Below are 19,735 nucleotides of genomic sequence, written 5' to 3' on the forward strand. Positions count from 1 at the left end.
TTCTGCTGAGCCAAATAAGACAGGTCAGGGTGAAGAAGTGACAGCCAAAGAAAAGCTTACCACAAAACGGAGAAGTTATGACAAATCAGACTATAAGGCAAAAAGAAAGTGCAGCTTTATGGTTTCATGGACAAAAGAATTTCTGTGGCTGCGATATGACGAGCTATATAACCAGGGCTGCACATAAGTGGTCCGCAGGTGCGCATTCGCTGTCAAAATAAAAAACACGCACAAGGGTTAGGGTTAAATTTAAAAACTGTACTTTTGAGTTCGAAAAAATATCGAACCGTGACACCAAAGTATCGAACCGAACCGAACCGTGAATTTTGTGTATCGTTGCACCCCTAATATATATATATATATATATATATATATATATATATGAATTGGGTCAATACAGTAAAAAGAAAATATGCAGAAAAATAATTAAAATTTTAATTCTTTGGTGAGCCACTGACTTTTTGGGTGGTTGTTGGTTAGCCAAAGCAAAGCGTTGTTTGTGTGTTATCACATATAGATGGTTGGAATGGAACAGCAACGGAAGAATCAGACTTAGACTGGGAAATACATATTCAAAAAACTAAAATCATAGTGAGCTAAAGTAGCTTTCTTCTGGTGAGAAGAAAGCTTTTTCATTAGAAGGACCAATCGGAACCTGTCAAAATACAAAGTAACTGATCTGGTGAAAATGAGTGACTGGCAGTTAAACCAGCAGTAAATTTTGTTTTAACCTTGTTCTTTCTACTTGAATCTGTCATCACATACTATAGACATTCTTCAAGAATTGTACTGAGCAGCTCTTCTCAGACAGGAGAAAAGTAGCACATGAACATCTCAAAAATGACATGGTCTTTTCTACATGTTTTTCCCTAGATGGTAATCCAGTGCAAATATGTGCCCCTGCTCTTTCTCATGTGTGTACACTGTCTTCAGGAGAAACAAAGTTTTTGACGTAATTTATTTAATATATTTTTAGACTTGTTATCAATCTGTTCTTGTGTCCTATGGTATGCATTCTTTTCACACCTCAGAAAATAACTATGTATATATATGTTATATAGAGAAGCAAATCTACAACAACCTACAAAAAACACACAAAAAAACACTGTATAGGGATTGTATTAGCCTGTACATTTCTAAGGCTGTGAAAAAATTTTTTTAAAAACTTGCATACAAATGTATATATTTTCTTGATTTTTACCCTGCAACTAGGATGTGGACAGAAAATCCTGTAACAATTAAAAGAAATGCAGTCATCTTAACTATAACTTGTGTGTACAGCAGTTGTAGATATGTCTAAGAAAAATGCATTTTTTGTTATTATTTTTAATTATTTTGTCACGGCAACACTGTGAATATGTATATTAAGAATTCACCGTGTTGGTCTCTACCTCTTGAGCTCAATAACTTGGCATTGTTTACCTCCACACATTTCTGATCATGTGGGGATGAAATAAAAAAACAATATCAAAAAAACACTTGAATGTCCATTCATGCTTTTATACCGAAATAATAAAATATTCTGCCCCTCCACATACATCTTCTGACAGACCTTTCTTGCACTCTGTAATACAAAACCTACCAGTAGCCAAGGGTTACCTGACTGTTAGATGTTCTGACCATGATGGTTGCATTCAAAGCTCAGTGTCAGGGACAGTAGTGTCAGCAGTTGAGGTTCCATCATCCATAATTTAACTAAGAGGTGCCCTTATGCCCTGTAAAATCGAATTAGTTCCCAGAACTAAAGTAAAGCTCACTTAAGATAACTAAGGACAGCTTATTCATTGCGAGTACACAGTACTAAGAATAACTTGATATTTTTGAGTGAGCAATACTAATTGTTTACCCTACTGATAAACATTTCAAGTTCTACTAAGTTAAAAAAAGAAATTGTGGTGACTTACTATTTTTAATTTTCCTTACATACAAATAAATTCAGCTAAATCACATTATGTTTTATCATCCTTAAACTTAAGAGATTTCTAGTACAAGTATGATTCAAAAACAAAAATTAAAAGCACTTGCAATGCAGTTAAAATTATCCCAGCCTTTTTTTCAAATGCAAAAAAGTATGTCAGCCAACATACTGGACACTGTTATGTTTAACAACAAATAAGTATATTCCCATTCCCCCATTAGATTTTAAATATTAGTACAATTAAATTGTATGTTTATTTGTTAAGATAATTTAAACCTTTAATAACCTTACACTGAGACAAATTCTCAGATTTAATTATTCTGAAACTAAGTTAAAGCTTCCCATAACTTTGTATTGCAAGTTACATTGCTGATATAATCAGTATAAAATGTATTTATTGTTCAGCTCAAACAACACATTTGTTTTGCATTCAAACACAGGAGCTTTGTGTCTTGTAACATTTTAAGGATGGTTTGTTTCCATTCTTGGCATTACTGCCTGAATGACTGCCATGGATTTAGACGATCCAAATGTAAGTGCCTCAATGAAGTCTTTGACATTGTTGCAACTTCCCTTAAGGGCAGTGGATGTGGGTTGGAAGTGCAATGACCTCAAACCTGCAGGTGACCATCTTCACTGACCACACACCTTCTGTGACGGAGGGCTTATCACTACTGGTGTCCTGGAAGGAAACAATCGTATTATTGTATGGTCGACCTTGCAATATAAAGCACCTTGAGGCAACTGTTGTTGTGATTTTGCACTGTATAAATAAAATTGAATTGAATGTAGAACACCAACTTATTTGGCTTTTTAAAAAATGTATTTCTGCATTTCCTATAGAACAGATCTCAAGTTAGACAAACTAGCTGTGTGATTACATTATTAGTAAAAAATACTGTAAATTTGATATAAACAATTGTGGCACCTCAACTTGCTTCTTTCGATGTGGACGAGTAGCAACTCTACCCCTCTTGAATGACTCTTCACCACAACAGACTGGTATAGCGTCCACATCACTGCAGCTGCAGCAACATCCATCTGTCGATCTCTCATTCCTCTCTTCGTTCACTCGTGAACAAGACCCTGCGATAAATAAACTCCTTCAACCGGGGCAGCAACTCATCCCTGATGCAGAGTAGGCACTTCACCCTTTTCAGCTGAGGACCATGGCCACAGATTTTGAGGGGGCGATGTAGGTAGAGTGTTCGCCCCATGATCGGAAGGCCGGGGGTTCAAATCCACCGAATTACTAGCCTGAGGTACCCCTGAGCAAGGTACCTTCTCTACACACTGCTCCCCTGGCACTGGATTGATGGCTGCCCACTGCTTCACTGAGTGAATGGGTTAAATGCAGAGGACTAATTTCCTACTGGATTAATAAAGTATGCATTGTACATTGTCATTCCCACCATTCCACACTCAGCCATCAACTGATGTCTAACCAATCCTGACAGTACCCCTCTTCAACTTGATGTGATTATCACCACGACAGGCACCAACCATCTTGCAGCCTCAGCTCCTTCCAGGAGCCTCAACATTGCCCATTCCAATTCAATGTTCCCAGCCTCTCTCAGAATGCTTTCAGGTGTGCTAGGTCTGTCTGGCATGCGCCCCTGGCACCTGATCCAACTCACCACAAGGTGAAAGAACAGTAAAAAATAAAATTTCCCAAGCCAAAGCACAAATCAAAATTGAAGTAAAACAGGTTGGTTTAAAGTATGATTAAAGTTTAGCACGATCAATGATGATTATTAATATTTTGGAAAACCAAAACACTTACCACCCAGTTGATGTCTTCTTGCATGTGTTTGATGTAATGTGGGGAGTGCTGGCCCAGAGCCTCAAAGAAAGCAAGCAGAGGGAGAAAAAAAAGAAAATTGTTTGGAAGCTGAGATTGCTTCTTATTGACTTTGCAACCATTATAGCTTAAAATATAGAAACACAATGTACACCTCATACTAACTAATTAGACTAGCACATATACTTATTAATAAAAATAATAGAAAAAAATAGTCATTTAAAACACTATCTACTACTATGTCTGAATGTGTGGTATTGCCAATGTCAGTTTAGGCCTAAAGAGATGTGTGTTATAAAAAAAAGAGACCACCTAAATTAAATGAAATCATTACATGCTTGTTAAAAGCTAACTTCCAATATATAGTTTCTAAAAAGCACAATAACCATTGTATGTATATTTATATTTAACATAGTCTACCCCAAAATGTTTCTGATGATTCAATAGTAGAGTTTAACTAATTTGTTTAGAAGAAGCTAAATTACTTTTCAGCTATAAAGCCCAATTAGATTGTAACCCTAATCTGGTTTATAGCTTTTGAATTTCACAACAAAACATGAATCTAAAATACTATTAAAACTAACAAATACTAGTATTATTTAAAATGAAATTAAACAGAAATGTTGGTTAAATGTAAAAATAGCTTGCTAAAGAATGGCTAGATTTGACATTAACAGATGCCACAGATATTCAAAAGCAGCAACAAAGCATTAGAATAAATGCCGGGTCTAAGAATATACAGTTAATATGTTATAAAAGTCCATATGAATTAAAACAAGCCGAACCCCTAAGGGCTGCACCCTCTGGAAATGTTTCGTCTTGGCTTCTGCAACGCTTACTTTTCTATTTCAAATGAGCAACAGTAAATTTGCTCAGTCTTTTATATAAGGTTTTTAAAGCTGTGGGGTTAATTTTTTAACCAACATGAGCCGAGAGGCAGCACTGGCTAGCTAGCAACTTCATAAAGTGCTAAACTGCAAGAAGGCACAAAAACAGTTTGAATGAGAATAAACATTTACTCACTAAATCAGTGGTGATACGCTGATTGACATATAAGAAATGTCAACAATACAGGTTTGCTCAGCATATTTCAGAGAAAAAAAGGCATGCTATGAACATGTGGATTGATCTGTGCAAGGGATGAGGAAAGCAGTGACATGGCATTTTCAAACCATATCATTTTTTCCTTCCGCTGAAGAGAGACTGCCTCCAGACGGGAAGAAATAAAAGCATGGATGACTGTTTCGAGGTGCCTTGAAAGAAAAGATTTCACTCTTGCCAGTTGCCTTAAATGATAAAAACTGGACTTCACCACTGCTCTAATTTGGCTGTCCAATTTAAAACCAAGGTTCAGTAATAACAGGTTTAAAATAAACTTCCAGGGGTCCCAAATCAACAGAGGACTCACAGTGCCCACTAGGTCCAAACACCAACACCTCTGTTTTCTTTTCATTAAAATTTTAAAGTTTAAAGCCAACCACACTTTAATGTCATCTAGACATGCCAAAAGAGGTTTGATGGCGATGCCATCCTTCTGCTTTAGTGGCAAATAAATTTGGCATTCATCAGCATAACAATGAAAAGCAATCCCTTCCCGTCTAAGGATGGAACCCAGAGGCAATAAATGTAATAATAATTATTGTTAATAATAAATAATAATGAAATAAAACAAAAGAAAATGACCATACCATATGGTTTCATTTTCAGTTTTGAGGGCATTTGTATGAGCTGAGATGCAGTCTCTCAATCTAGTCCTTTGTTTTTGTCTAAAAACAAAAACAAAAAGCAAATCAAAAATTGATTAACTAATTAATACTTTTAGTTGTACTATGCACAACTGGGTGACTTATTTTTTTATATACAAAGGTCCAAAAGTAGTATAAACTGTCAGATAATGAAGTAAAATATAAAGCATAGTGAAGCAACAATAGAGAGCGGTGTAAAAAGGGAAGCTCAAGTAAAGTAGGTAACTGTGAATTTAACCTACTTAAGTTATTATTTATTAGATCTTTTATTAGATATTTGCACACAAAGAAGGCAACAGCACCACAAAAACATTCAGGGGGTTTTGTGACTCGAATTAACTGAGGTGACAAAACAAAAACCTGTGGACTGAATGAATAAAATACAGAATCTCTATGCACCAATGGCACACAGTACAATAATATATTTTGAGATCGTATATGAAATATCTAGGAGTATATCCATCCACGGTGCATTCTAAAGTTTGTCATATTATATAGATAGCACAGCATGGGGATTTAAAAAGAATGGGCCTGCAGGTCAGAAGTGGATGCAGTTTGGTCCACTCAGCTTTGCCAAGTGTGACAATTGCAGCGAAGTAATTATTCAGTTTTCAGTAAACATGATGACACCATTACTACACAGGAGATGAGTAATTTGTGATTTTATAACTACAAGGATGTAAAATACTGCTGTTTTGTTGCAAATCTGGTGTTCAGTGTCCAAAATTCACATTATATGATCAAATCAAAAGGGAGGCTGCCCATAACCAAGCAGGCCTGAATCCAGACGAAGACATTGTCTTCAGTCACATCTTCATCAGCTGTTAAATCTTTACTTTCTTCAAAGTTAAGCTCTGTCCACAGGATGGCCTTGGTCACTTCTATTTTTGTTCATTTCCATCACAAGTAAACATAATGTGTTCTCTCAGAAATCTGTAAAATATAGCAAATGTCATAAAACACAATGCAATGCAAACCACAATTAATTTTGTAAATTGTCTATATTTATATGCTAGAACATCTCATTAACAACATAAATAATGACTTGAGCTTGGCAAGAAGACAATTCTTCAGCCAGAAAGGATTATAAAAGTGAAGTGAGACAGCCATCACAAATAGTATGTTTTAAACGTGGTCTTTAATATGAATATAATTTTGTTTAAAAAAAAATTTATCTTGTTAACAAAATTGTTAGCAATTAACAATTTAAGATATATTGTTCATTATCACCAGGCTGTCACCTGGTAAGAATGAACCACCAGAGCATTTAATCACAAGAATATCTTGTAGACATTATGTATACAAAGACATAATGAGGGGAGCAGTCCATGAAGGACTTAATATACCTTGGTCAATGGACCTAAATCTTCAGAGAGTTCTCTTGTGAAGTAACTAGATTCCGTGCAGCATTGACTGTGGCCAGTAGGGTCCTACAAGACAAACCCAGAGTCAAATCTAGATTCCTTTTGATTTTTGAATGCACTTGAACTGAATTGAATTAAAGATAAACTGTTGAACTGGGCAAGCCTACTAGCAACTTCAAATAATGTCAATCCAAAGACAGTGAATCATTTAAATCATATAAGTATCTATCTATCTATCTATCTATCTATCTATCTATCTATCTATCTATCTATCTATCTATCTATCTAGATAGATAGATAGATAGATAGATAGATAGATAGATAGATAGATAGATAGATAGATAGATAGTAGGGGTGCAACGATATTCGTATCGATATTGAACCGTTCGATACAGTGCTTTCGGTTCGGTACGCATATGTATCGAACAATACAACATTTGTAATTTATTTTATCAATTTTCCTTCTGACGATGCTGTCTGTGTTGAGCGCTCAGTGAATCTGTGTTCGACTACTCCGCCTAGGCTGCACTGTCCAGCGCAGATCCACTGAGCGCTCAACACAGACAGCATAGTCAGAAGGAAGAGCGCAGGGCACCTCCCCCACCCTCATTCAGATCTGGCGTTTGGAATTATTTTGGTTTTCATGTGACGTATGACCCTGAAGGTAAGCGAGTCATGGACTAAAGTAAAACAGTATGTTGGATGTGCCATGCAATGCTCAATTACATTGGTGTGAACTAGTGTGTTAGTGCAGTTAGCTCGTTAACGTGTTGGCCGTCTAGCCCCATGCACGGAGCGATCGGCGGTAGCTCGTTAACGGAGATTTGCCGTGTTGTGGCGTTAAGGTCATTTCAACGAGATTAACCTGAAAGCACTAGTGGGAACACGACGAATATGACTGCACATTTACGCCGACATCATCCTAGTGCAAAGACAAGTGGAAGCAGACAAAAAAAAGCAAGCATGCTACTAACTTTAGCCGAGTCATTTAGACAGCTGTTAGCACATGATTCTCCTTATGCTGCTGAGAATATAGCCCAGAAGAAGCGGATAGTATAGCTTTTATTTTGGAAAGAGCCATTTCTCTCTAATAAACTCTCTTTTCCAAAGATGAGTGATTCCTCAATCAGATAATGGGCTCGCAATATCGCTAGCCCGACGTCCCGGAGCTAGCGATTTTTTCAGTCGGGCTACCAAAATCTATCTCTTCCCTGAACGTCGGGCTATTGTAGGAAAAATATATGTCAATGCTTTTGCATTCTTTCAGAAATGTAGCTGGGTAATTATGTCATTGGCATCGGTGAGCCACTGTCAATATGTGACATATTGAAGTCGCGTTTGAATTTGCGCTTGTTTTTTTGCTTTCACTTTGCAATCGTGCGAACTGTGTATAGAGAGCAACAGCACTGATCTGTGAGTGATGATAATTTGTGCACCAATTCCTCTGACATCGTCTTATTAATCGTTAGCTTACTATGCAAACATGACAAGTGAAATCTCCCGCAGCTTAAACATGTGAGAGGTTGATCGCGCAGAGAATCGCTGAGCTTATGTGAGTGAGTGTGTAAAAGCATTTCAGTTCTGCTGAGCCAAATAAGACAGGTCAGGGTGAAGAAGTGACAGCCAAAGAAAAGCTTACCACAAAACGGAGAAGTTATGACAAATCAGACTATAAGGCAAAAAGAAAGTGCAGCTTTATGGTTTCATGGACAAAAGAATTTCTGTGGCTGCGATATGACGAGCTAAATAACCAGGGCTGCACATAAGTGGTCCGCAGGTGCGCATTCGCTGTCAAAATAAAAAACACGCACAAGGGTTAGGGTTAAATTTAAAAACTGTACTTTTGAGTTAAAATATATATTTATAATTTTAATAAATGACAAATTAAAAATGCATGAACATTTTTTTGTATCGAAAAAATATCGAACCGTGACACCAAAGTATCGAACCGAACCGAACCGTGAATTTTGTGTATCGTTGCACCCCTAATAGATAGATAGATAGATAGATAGATAGATAGATAGATAGATAGATAGATAGATTGATTGTCTATAAAAGGTGTCTTTAAAAGCTGTCTGGACTCCTGGTGAAACATTTGCCCAAACACCCTGGAGAGGACACAGGCACAGGAAAGAAAGGTGAGTAATCACATCTTAGTCACTTCTTTGCACCACATTATTTTTAGATTTTCACACACTTGCATTAGTTCTCCTTACTGGTAAACCTTATTTGCTCTCAATCCCAATTCCTTTCTCCTCACAGACAACCACCACATTTCTTGATGAGGAGCAGCTGTGCGGGACCTGGAACAAAGGCTACCAACTGATTTTAAAATACGCAATAAATATTCAATAAATAATTAAACTTCTTGTGTGCAAATGTTCTTCATGTGCAAATCTATGCTTACAGTGCGATGCTAAATAAAGTGCTAGATAAGGTGCTTTTAATAAAGTGAAAGGTGTGCTCCTAAAGTGCTATACAAATTATAATATAAACAGTAGTAAGGGAGTCCTCTTCCTTACAGAGGCCAATGACTAGAGAGTGATAGAACCACTATCCAGGATGAAATGACAAAGATCCATGAGTACATCAGGAAGATGGCAACAACTGATCGTCTGCTTAGTGAATACCTCAGGCAGCAGAAACCCGAGACAGAAGACAAGCAAGTACAAGAACCATCATAGAAAAACATGCCCCTGCATGGTATGTACCACTAGCAGATAGAAAACATAGCTGATATCGAGAAATCCTACCAATGACTGAACAAAGAACAGAGGTGGGACCAAGTCATTGTTTTGCAAGTCTCAAGTAAGTCTCAAGTCTTTATCCTCAAGTCTCAAGTCAAGTCTCAAGTAATGTCAGGCAAGTCAGAGTCGAGTCTCAAGTCACTGGTGTAAAAGTCCGAGTCAAGTCACAAGTCTGAAACTTTGAATTTCAAGTCCTTTCGAGTCTTTAAAAAAAAAAAGAAAAAAGAATGTTGCAGTTATGCTAAATGTAAATATTAGACCATGTAATTTTAAAATCTGTGTTTTTCTCAACACATGACAAAATAGTGAACTTAGAAAATATACACAAATTGTGAAATTGCACCTCTTTAAAATGCAGCTCAATTAAACCTAGCTCCAAGAATAATTTTCACCGACAGTTCTGAGATAAGCTGCATGTTATTCTTGGATGCGGTTGTAGGACCGGCTTTAAAATCGCATGACAAAAATATCATACACATTAAAAAAAACTGTATCACCAACGTAGCCTGGACAACATTTGCTAGTTAGATGAAGTCAGCTATCTCATCTTAGCATATTTATATGCATATTTATAATTATATGGTTCTTGGAGTGAGTGCATACACTCATGAAGTTTAGTAACTTCCGGTCACTGCAACAAGCCCAGGTACAGTTTACCGACAGATGGGTGCAGGACCTTGAAATGCACCGTGTAGAACGAAAGACCATCGTACGTATCATAAGTTTACCAGTCACACAAATTGTCGTCATAAATACACATTCCTTAACCGTTTATTAATATGACCTTTGAGCTCAACGGTAATTAATTAGTAGTGGAAATAATTTCTGGTACCCATCACAGAAATGTAGCAGTGACAATAATATATGCTGTAATCGTACTGGGCAATTAGTGATACAAAAAACCTGTTTTATCCTGTGAATAAAAGTATATGTTTTTGTCAATGTACCATAATAACAGAAGCGAAACGCAATATTGTGTCAGGACAATTCACTATTTATGCACAATAAATAAAGGAGCATAGCGCCACAATTTCTGTTCAGCGCCAGACTTGCTTGTAACCTATATCACTAATTATGTTATGAAAATGACGTATTAAGTACTAAAAAACACTGACCTTCGTGTAAATGCTTGGAGCAGACTAACCTGTGAGCTGGAGTGTTCTGGGACGTTATATTTGATCTTTGAATGGCTGCAATCCAGGCCATCCGTCGCGTCTTTGTTACTTCGGAAACATGGCTTGAACAATTTCTCTTCAACGACGTAATCCGATAACAACCGATCTCTTTACCCGTCGGCTTCCCGTGGCTGTCATGCGACCGGCTATTGCAGTTAATAATACAACGGCTTCTTGACATTTTTGTGTTTCTTTTTATCGCTGTATAACTGATTTTAATTGAAAGCCTGCGTGCGCTAGTACCGCTTGCCACGAGTTCCCAGAATCCTTTGCGGTTCTACCCGTGAATGACGTCACATTTTCAATCTCTATATAATATGCATGTTAAATTTTATATTTGGGGTAAAATATCAAGTCTTTTCAAGTAAACCGGTTCAAGTCCAATTCAAGTCGAAGGTCATTGGTGTAAAAGTCCAAGTCAAGTCACAAGTCTTAGAACATTTTTTCAAGTCAAGTCTAAAGTCATAAAATTAATGACTCGAGTCTGACTCGAGTCCAAGTCATGTGACTCGAGTCCACACCTCTGACAAAGAAGGACTAAAAGATAAAACAGTCATGGCAACAAAGGAACAAGTTCTAAGCACAAGTTCAATAGATGCTCGGTCTACCACACGAGGCAAAACCCCAAGGTGCAGACTGTGCAAAGATGCCTCTAAGACAATCCAGCACATAACAAGGGTGCAAGATGCTAGCAGGCAGTCTGACACAGTATACAGGAACATGGACTGGAAGCCCCAAGCTCAAAATGGCCCCTTAATAGTGATTGACTGATCATATTTAAGATAAATTTATTGACTTATTTGAGGAGGACTGTAGAAAGACATCTAATACACATTGACGCTTTTGATTGAAGTTAATGAAGTTAACTCACGAAGATTGGAGATAACTAGTTTGAAAATGTATCTGCAGTATACTTATTCTAGTAACCATCTGCATTAATAATACCTCTACAGATGGTTATGAATATTTTTTTCTCTAATGGTTAAAAATTTATTTGTGAAGAAATTCATGGAATGCTTGGCTGACTCTTGGTGACCCTGGCTACAGTGGTGAAAAGAAAGCTTTGGTTGTTCTCAATTTTTTCAATCAGTGATGAATGAGATGCCACAGCTTTACAGAAGGCTTTTCTCTAGTAGAGCAAACTATGGTTCCAGGCTATCTAAAGATCTTGCGGGACACCATTTCAACTCAAGCTTACTTACATCTACTTTCAAGCGCACATTTGAGAGTTAGAACAGTTCTTTCAGTGCAAAAGAAGAATAAAATTAAAGTTAACAAAAAAGAATGTATATAAACAGAAAAAAATTTAGGATGTATATACAAATGTGTCCATAACAGCAAATACAATTGTTTTCATGTTGATATAAAGATCAATTGTAACCGCAGTTGTAAACATGAGATGACTAGAGGGAGGGAGAGTACCACTGAATATCATTTAAATTCACATCCTTCTGCATTTCCTGTTAAAGTAAGGCATTTCTCAGTAGTGATACATTTAGTCTCCAATACTTGAAATGCTTATCTGTTCCCAAGCTTATTTTGTGTGTTACGGTAAATTTCGAGGTAAATTCTCCTGGGATACATGGGACAAAAAAAACAAACAAAAAAATTGCTTTCTCTGGGATGACAGTACAACTACCAGTGTTTCTCCCTCACCCCCTAAAATGGCTTACTTTTTCTGGATATGTGTTCTTTGTCTACAGGTAGTCTATTCAGTTCTTGTCCACTTTTAGAGTTAAAGCCTGTCTGTATTAGAATTATCCCTTTACGTTACTCAGCCAAAAGAGAAGTGAGTTTTTGAAAGAATTGTGGGTTGTTACGATATTACTTCAGGGAGCAGACATGACACCGTCTTAGGTTTTAGCCATCCCTTTTTTATTATCTCCACACCACCCTCCGGTGGCTTCCACATGAACTGCACCTTAAACAACAACTGTTCACTCATATCATGACATCCCCCTTTTTTTTTTTTTTTCAACAACAGGGGCAAACAACAAAGTAACTCACAACACCACTCAAGGCCCATGACCAGAGGGAAAAAAGAAAGGGAGAAAAAAAATGCCTCTTGGCATACTCACATTTCTCTCTAGTGAACACTTTTTTTATTTTATTTTATTTTTTTAATCACAGCATGTGCTCAAAACATAATGTTCATTTTATTCCTCAATAAGCCTTCTGGGCTTGGAAACAATACGTCCACTCGCAGTTTTGGGTGGGGAACTTGGAAACTCTGTGGGAGTGACATTTGTACTTTGCATGTCCATCTCACTTTGTCCCTGTGTTTCATCACACTCATTTTGCTGTGTTACGTTTTGGTTGTCCCTTGACTGCCTTAGAAACTTTCTGTTCCTTCTATATGTCTGTCCATCAGGCATCTGAACAACATAAGATCTTGGATGTTCAGATAAACCTGTCACCTGAGCTGGATTCCATACACCCTGTTGCCACATTCTGACAGTGTCACCAACCTGCAGTTGTTTAAGTGCTTTGGTTCCTTGGTTAAAGTATTCTCTCTGTTTCTGTTGTCTTGTTTCTAACAACTGCTGCACTGTCTTAGTGACCATGTGGGGTTTCAATCTTTGCGATGTTGTTGGAAGTCTTGTTCTTATGCGTCGACCCATTAGCAGCTGGGCTGGTGACGCTCCAATGTCCTCCAACGGTGTACTCCTCAGATTCATTAATGATAGATACGGGTCATTCCCCTCGGCTTTTGCCTTTTTTAACAAGAGTTTCACTGTTTGTACTCCTCTCTCTGCCATTCCGTTTGACTGTGCATGGTGGGGGCTCGTAGTGTTGTGACAAAACTCCCACTCTTTTGCAAAGTCTTGGAATTCACGGGAGCTGAACTGTGGTCCGTTGTCTGAAATCACCGTTTCAGGAATCCCGTGTCTGGCAAATTGTGACTTAAGATGAGTGATAACTGTTGCACTTCTTGTGTCTGACTTCAGCCACTCAACCTCAATGAACTTGGAATAGTAATCCACTAAGAGGAGATATTCCTGCTGGTCAAAAGTAAATAGGTCCACACCTATCTTCTGCCAAGGTCTTTCAGGAACACTATGTGGATGTAGTGGTTCTTTGTTCTGTCGTTTCTGGTGAGTACTGCACACATCACAGCAGTTCACCATCTCTGTGATACTCTGTGACATTCCAGGCCAAAAGAGTACTTCTCTCGCTCTGCGTCGGCAGCTTTCAATACCCAAGTGACCCTCATGAATGCGCTTTAGCATTTCTGCTCTCAGTGCTGCAGGAACAATAAGCTGCTCTCCTTTGAACAGAACTCCATCCACTACTGAAATTTGTTCCCTGTAATTCCAATACGCTTGGATTTCTGTTGCAGCTTGGTTTCTTGTTTCTGGCCATCCATCCAGAACTGTCTCTGTAAGTTTAGTCAGTGTCATATCATTCCTTGTTTCCTTTCTGAATTCCTTTAGTTTTGCACTTGTCACAGGTAAGTTGGAAATTACCATGTGCACCTGGTCTTCTATCTCATTATCAGATGAGCTGGTCACTGGCAAATATGCTCTGGATAATGTGTCTGCGATGTACATTTCACTTCCTGGCTTGTACTGTACTTGTACCTGATATTTTTGCAGTCTCATTAGGAGTCTCTGTATTCTTGCTGGAGCACTGCTCAACGGCTTTTTCATTATCACTTCTAGTGGTTTGTGATCTGACTCCACGTTCACTTCTCTGCCATATACATACTGATGGAAACGCTCTGCACCAAACACAATTGCCAACATCTCCTTTTCTATTTGTGCATAACGCTGTTCAGTCTCTGTTAATGAGCGTGATGCATAAGCAACTGGCTTGCCATCTTGTAGTAAGACAGCACCGAGTCCACTTTTAGAAGCATCGACAGATAGTGTTACTGGAAGCTGTACATCATAGTATCTGAGCACAGGAGCTTCAGTAAGAATTGTTTTCAATTTGTTGAATGCGTGCTGATGCTCACCTTCCCACTGCCATGCAGCATCATCTCTGGTAAGGCCGCGTAATGGCGCTGTGTGTTGTGACATGTTTGGAATGAACTTTGCTAGGTATGTCACCATACCCAGAAATCGCTCCACATCTTTTTTGCACTCTGGTGTAGGCATTTTCTTTACTGCCTCTATCTTGCTCTGATCTGGTTTCAAACCATCTGCCGAGAAGATGTGGCCAAGGTATTTAATTTCCTCCAGGCCTACCTTGCATTTGTCTTTGTTCAGCTTAAAATTTTTTGCTCTTGCTCTCTCCAGCACTTGCCTCAGTCTGTCGTCATGCTGTACTTTAGTCTCTCCCCAGATCAAAAGGTCGTCTATGTATGTCTCGACGCCATCAATCCCTTCAAACAGCTGCCTCACCGTCCTGTGGAATACTTCTGGAGCTGAATTAATTCCAAAAGGCAGGCGAAGGAATCTGTAACGACCAAAAGGTGTGTTGAATGTACAGAGACGAGAGCTGGCTTCATCCAATTTAAGTTGCCAAAATCCTGAGCTTGCGTCCAGCACAGTGAAGTATTTGGCCTTTGCCAGTCGGCTCGTTATCTCTTCAACTGTTGGCAACTGGTAGTGCTCTCTCATGACTGCTGTATTGAGATCACGTGGATCTAGGCAGACTCTCAGTCGTCCAGTAGCCTTTTCCACAACGACGATTGGATTTACCCACTGGGTAGGCTCTTCAATTTTTGTAATCACCTCCATTTTTTCCATTCTGTCCAGTTCTACTTTGAGTTTTTCTCTCAAAGTGACGGGGATTTTTCTCGGTGGATGAACTTTTGGTGCCACACTATCATTAATTTGAATGGTGTGTTCTCCCTCAAGGCAACCTATCCCCTCAAACACATCAGCAAATTCTTTGAAGATGTCCATTTCATCACTTTTATTCAGTGCCATCACTCTCTTGATGAGTCCCATTTCTTCACATGTTTGAATTCCCAGAATTGGCTTGGTTTCTGATTTTACGACAATGAACTCCAAAGCAAAACTTTTCTTTTTGTATTTCACTGCCCAAGTGCACTTTCCTTTAACTGCTATTTTGTCTCCGGTGTATGTTGACAACCTGACATTTGTGGGTCTAAGCATTTGCTTATTTCCTATTCTTCGTAGTAGACTGTAGGGAACCACATTGGCTTGTGCACCAGTATCAAGTTTGAATTTCACAGGTTTGTGGCCAACTTTTATTTCTACAGTCCATTCATCTGTTCGTGTCTGTGTTTTTGCATTTACAGCTCCAATGAACAGACTTGCCTGCTGATCCGTAGCTTCATCGGCGACAGTGTGCACTTTTCTCGATCTACACATTCTGGCAAAGTGATTCATTTTCCCGCAGTTCTTGCACTGTTTGCCATAAGCAGGGCATTGGCGTAATGCATGCTTAGTTCCACATCGTTTGCAATTAAACGTGCTTGCTTGGTCTTTGTCGTTCAGTTTCATCTTACTTTGTCTGTCTTTTTTGCATGTCTGCTTATGTCTCACTGCATCTACGTCTTTACTTTCATGTGCAGAGACTTGAGCATTTTGATCCTCCTCATGCATTTGCTTGATTTGAGCTTTTGTGGTCTCAGCTGCAATGCAAAGCTGAACTACTTTTTCGAGAGTAATATCATCTTCTCTTAACAGCCTTTCTCTCATTGCATCCGATGTAATTCCACACACTACCCGATCTCTGATGAGGGATTCTTGCAGTTGTCCAAATTCAGATGACTTGGCCCTTAGCTTTAGCTCCGTGATGTACTGGCTAATTGGCATATCCCCTTGCACACACGTGAAAAACTTGTACCTTTCATAGGTTATGTTCTTCTTTGGGCTACAGTATTCCTCAAATTTCTCCATTATTTTCGTCAGCGTATGCTCATCACCATTTTCCGCAAACGTGAAGGTATTATACACTTCAACCGCTTCCTCTCCAGCAACGTGAAGAAATAGTGAAGACTGTACCTTGGGTGGCTTGCTAGCACCTCCTGTAGCCGCGAGATACAGCTCGAACCGTTGCCGAAACCGTCTCCAATTTTCCGAGAGGTTCCCTTGCAGCAAATCAAGTCCAGCTGGCGGCTTAAGCCCTTCCATGTGTGCGACACTCTTCTATAGTCTTATCAGTTCACTTCTGACACCATGTTACGATATTACTTCAGGGAGCAGACATGACACCGTCTTAGGTTTTAGCCATCCCTTTTTTTTTATCTCCACACCACCCTCCGGTGGCTTCCACATGAACTGCACCTTAAACAACAACTGTTCACTCATATCATGACATGGGTAACCTTTGTTAGGTACATATAGGTTAAATGCAGCCACTCTTACATTCTCTACTGAGTCCACTATCATACCAAAGTGGTCTTTATTGTCTTTGACCAGATCCTTCACTTTGCCAGTATACTGATTTGTTAAAAGGAAATACATCAGTAGATAATCTAATCCAAATACACAAAATCATGGGGTTTCTAAGATGGCATACGAAATTATAATATTAAGAAATAATTTTGGTAAATAAATTAATATTTTCACGTGTTAGAATGTTACGGGGCGTGGTCTGTGGCACCGCTGCGGGGAGGCTCACACACCGGAGCTGCATCAGCTTACCACGCCTTCCCTGCATTAAAGTCTGTACTGGATCCTGGGTGTTTGCTGTTGTTGTCGTTGGGGTGTGTGGCTGGCAGCTGAAAAACTGCAGCCGTGTGCGTGTAGTTACAATAACCGTAATAAAGAAAAGTGTTAAAAATGTGCAATATGTGGTCGGGTCTGCCATGTGTTGTCTACATAGAACCAAAAACTCTTTTAGACGCATTAGAGATTCAACGGAAAATGCTCTAAAATTTTGACTAACGGGAACATTTGAGGAACATTTGAATAACTTACTCAAGTTTGTGGACACAAGTTTGTGGACACAAACTTAAGTAGAGTAGGTCCTGAAAATGAATGATGATGAATGAATTTTTGTTTTGTTAAATGCAATAAAAAAGTTAAATGACAACAGCATTTTTCTTTAATTGATGCATATCCATGCATCTACTTTGGGCAACTAAGGTGTGAGTGTGTGAATGTTGAAAAGTGTTTAGGCATAGTTGCATGAATGTGTGTGTGATTGGGTGAATGAGGGACTGCTTTGAGTGCCTTAGTAGAAAGGCACAATGTAAGTAAGGTCTGTTAAACATGTAATGCAAGCAAAATTGCACATTTAGAAACATCTAAATATTCACAAAGCATTACTAGCTTTGCAAATCCCATTAAATACCACCTTTCTAGACATTATGATGACTCAACATTTTACACTGCATGCCATGTTCTCACACATTCATGTCTAACTTCAGTAAAACAGTGAGGTCCTACCTGTATCCTTACGGTTTCTGGCATTTCTGCGACATAACCTGAGTAGAAACCAGAGTCAGCCTCCTCTCTGTCCTGATTATACTTTGTGGGTTTTCTTAGAGGAGCGTCCTCCCAGTTCTTTATGCAGTGGTGAGAACAGTCTTCATGGAATAACAGAGGAGAAATGCCTAACTGCAGGAGAACAGAAAGCAGTTCACCCCTTACACACTACGTGTTATACTATATTTGTGTGACTGTATTGATATGATTGTACTTGCCTCTCTGTAAAAGTCTCTTCCTGCAATAGATATAGCTGTAAGCGAGACTTTATCCCCACTCTGTCTAATCTTTCTAACAATGTCTTCATGCTCCATGGACTCAATAGGTTCCCCATTGACAGCAAGCAGCAGGTCTCCATCCTCCATTCCTGCACCCTGAGCTGGACTCCCCACATCCACTTCTCTCAGCACATGAACTGCAGGGTCACAGAAGATTATTATTAGATTTATTACTGTTTCCTGAAATATATTTATATATTCCTAACTTTGAGAAATATATGAATTGATTACATCTGGATTACATCTTGATATACTTTGTATAGATAGTTAAGCCTGGGCAAGGCTTAGCTCCATCTTCCAAACAGCCTGTCTCGCCCACCCAGCAGTGAATTACAGTAAAGGAAACAAAAGTATGACTTCTAATTCTGATTAGTTGGGCAGCTGACAGTCTGCCCTCCAAGTGTCCCACTGCACACTATCCTAATGAGATCGAAGATCAGTCATCAGAGGCATAAAGAAAAGCAACTTTTTTATAAAGTTGCTTTAGTGTTTAGTGTTGCTTTAGTGTTGCTTTAGCCATTTAGTGTTTTCTGTTTTTAAAGTGTTGAACGTAGGAATAAAAGCATTACAATAATTGTAATATTAAACAAAAGTACCGGACAAAATAAAAGCATGAATAACAGTACAAAACACAATTAAACATGAGTTAATAAAATCAACATGTCACAGTGGGTTGAAAGCTAAGTAGAAGTGGGTCTTAACAAGTCAGTCTAATGTGTAATTTCCACAATTTGTGAGCTGCAATGGGAAAAGACCTGTCCCTCTTGAACGTCCACTGTGTACTTGCAGATGGTGAACTGAACTAAGGGCACAGGACGGGAATACAAGTGCATTAGCTCAGAGAAGTAGGATGAATTTAAGGGCTTTAAGAACCAGAGTAATATAGTCTCTCTTATATGTTCCAGTTAAAAGTCATGTGGCACCAGCTGCAGGGAGGACTGGCTAGCACCAAATGGACTGGTTCTTGTATAGCGCTGTTCTACTCTTTGTAAGCATTCAAAACCCTATAGATGGCCCTGGTAGATGACCTGCTCTTCCTCCTGTGCTACAGCAACCTCCCAAACACAAAGAGATGCAGTAATCCAACCGAGCTGTCATAAAGGCATTATTTTAAAGTGATCTTTCAACACAATGTTTTTGTTTTATCTTTATCAGTTGCCTCAGCTGAAAGAAACTGCATTACACCACTGCACAGAAATCCACAGTAATTTTAGACTTTTAGACTGTCACATCTAAAATTACTGTCTAGGGTCCATGTGTACAGGAAAAAACCCAACAGTGCAACAGCAGGACCAAATACAATAACCTATGTTTCATTATAATTCAGTAAGTTCAGAGCTGTCAGTGCTTTTAGTTCC

The 19,735-nt window shown here is 38.7% G+C and overlaps 2 protein-coding genes across 7 annotated transcripts in view; one reads left to right on the plus strand and one right to left on the minus strand.

The window, feature by feature from the left end:
• The window catches only part of nlk2 (nemo-like kinase, type 2), a 73,419-nt gene extending 60,861 nt beyond the window's left edge, over window positions 1-12,558 (plus strand). Inside the window, exon 11 of the mRNA XM_086260663.1 lies at window positions 9,091-12,558. Coding sequence (XP_086116789.1) covers window positions 9,091-9,154 — 64 coding nt within the window. The 3' untranslated portion in view covers window positions 9,155-12,558. The remainder of the gene's footprint in view (window positions 1-9,090) is intronic.
• LOC147313924 (Na(+)/H(+) exchange regulatory cofactor NHE-RF3-like) overlaps window positions 1,186-19,735 on the minus strand; it is a 32,102-nt gene continuing 13,552 nt past the window's right edge. For 3 of the 6 annotated variants that reach the window (XM_086260665.1, XM_086260669.1, XM_086260670.1), the window contains exons 9-14: window positions 18,318-18,514; window positions 18,061-18,231; window positions 6,811-6,894; window positions 3,702-6,397; window positions 2,847-3,004; window positions 1,186-2,600 (exon numbers count right to left, since the gene is read on the minus strand). In XM_086260665.1, coding sequence (XP_086116791.1) covers window positions 6,365-6,397; window positions 6,811-6,894; window positions 18,061-18,231; window positions 18,318-18,514 — 485 coding nt within the window. In that variant the 3' untranslated portion in view covers window positions 1,186-2,600; window positions 2,847-3,004; window positions 3,702-6,364. Of the gene's footprint in view, window positions 2,601-2,846; window positions 3,005-3,701; window positions 6,398-6,810; window positions 6,895-18,060; window positions 18,232-18,260; window positions 18,515-19,735 lie in introns of those variants that run through there. The other 3 variants (XM_086260668.1, XM_086260666.1, XM_086260671.1) reach the window with 3 other exon arrangements.

The sequence above is a fragment of the Aulonocara sp. 'chitande type north' Nkhata Bay genome, linkage group LG14 (genome assembly GCF_057382095.1).
Source record: "Aulonocara sp. 'chitande type north' Nkhata Bay isolate Kocher_YH1m ecotype deep benthic linkage group LG14, A_spYH_male_GT1.1, whole genome shotgun sequence".
NCBI lineage: Eukaryota > Metazoa > Chordata > Actinopteri > Cichliformes > Cichlidae > Aulonocara > Aulonocara sp. 'chitande type north' Nkhata Bay.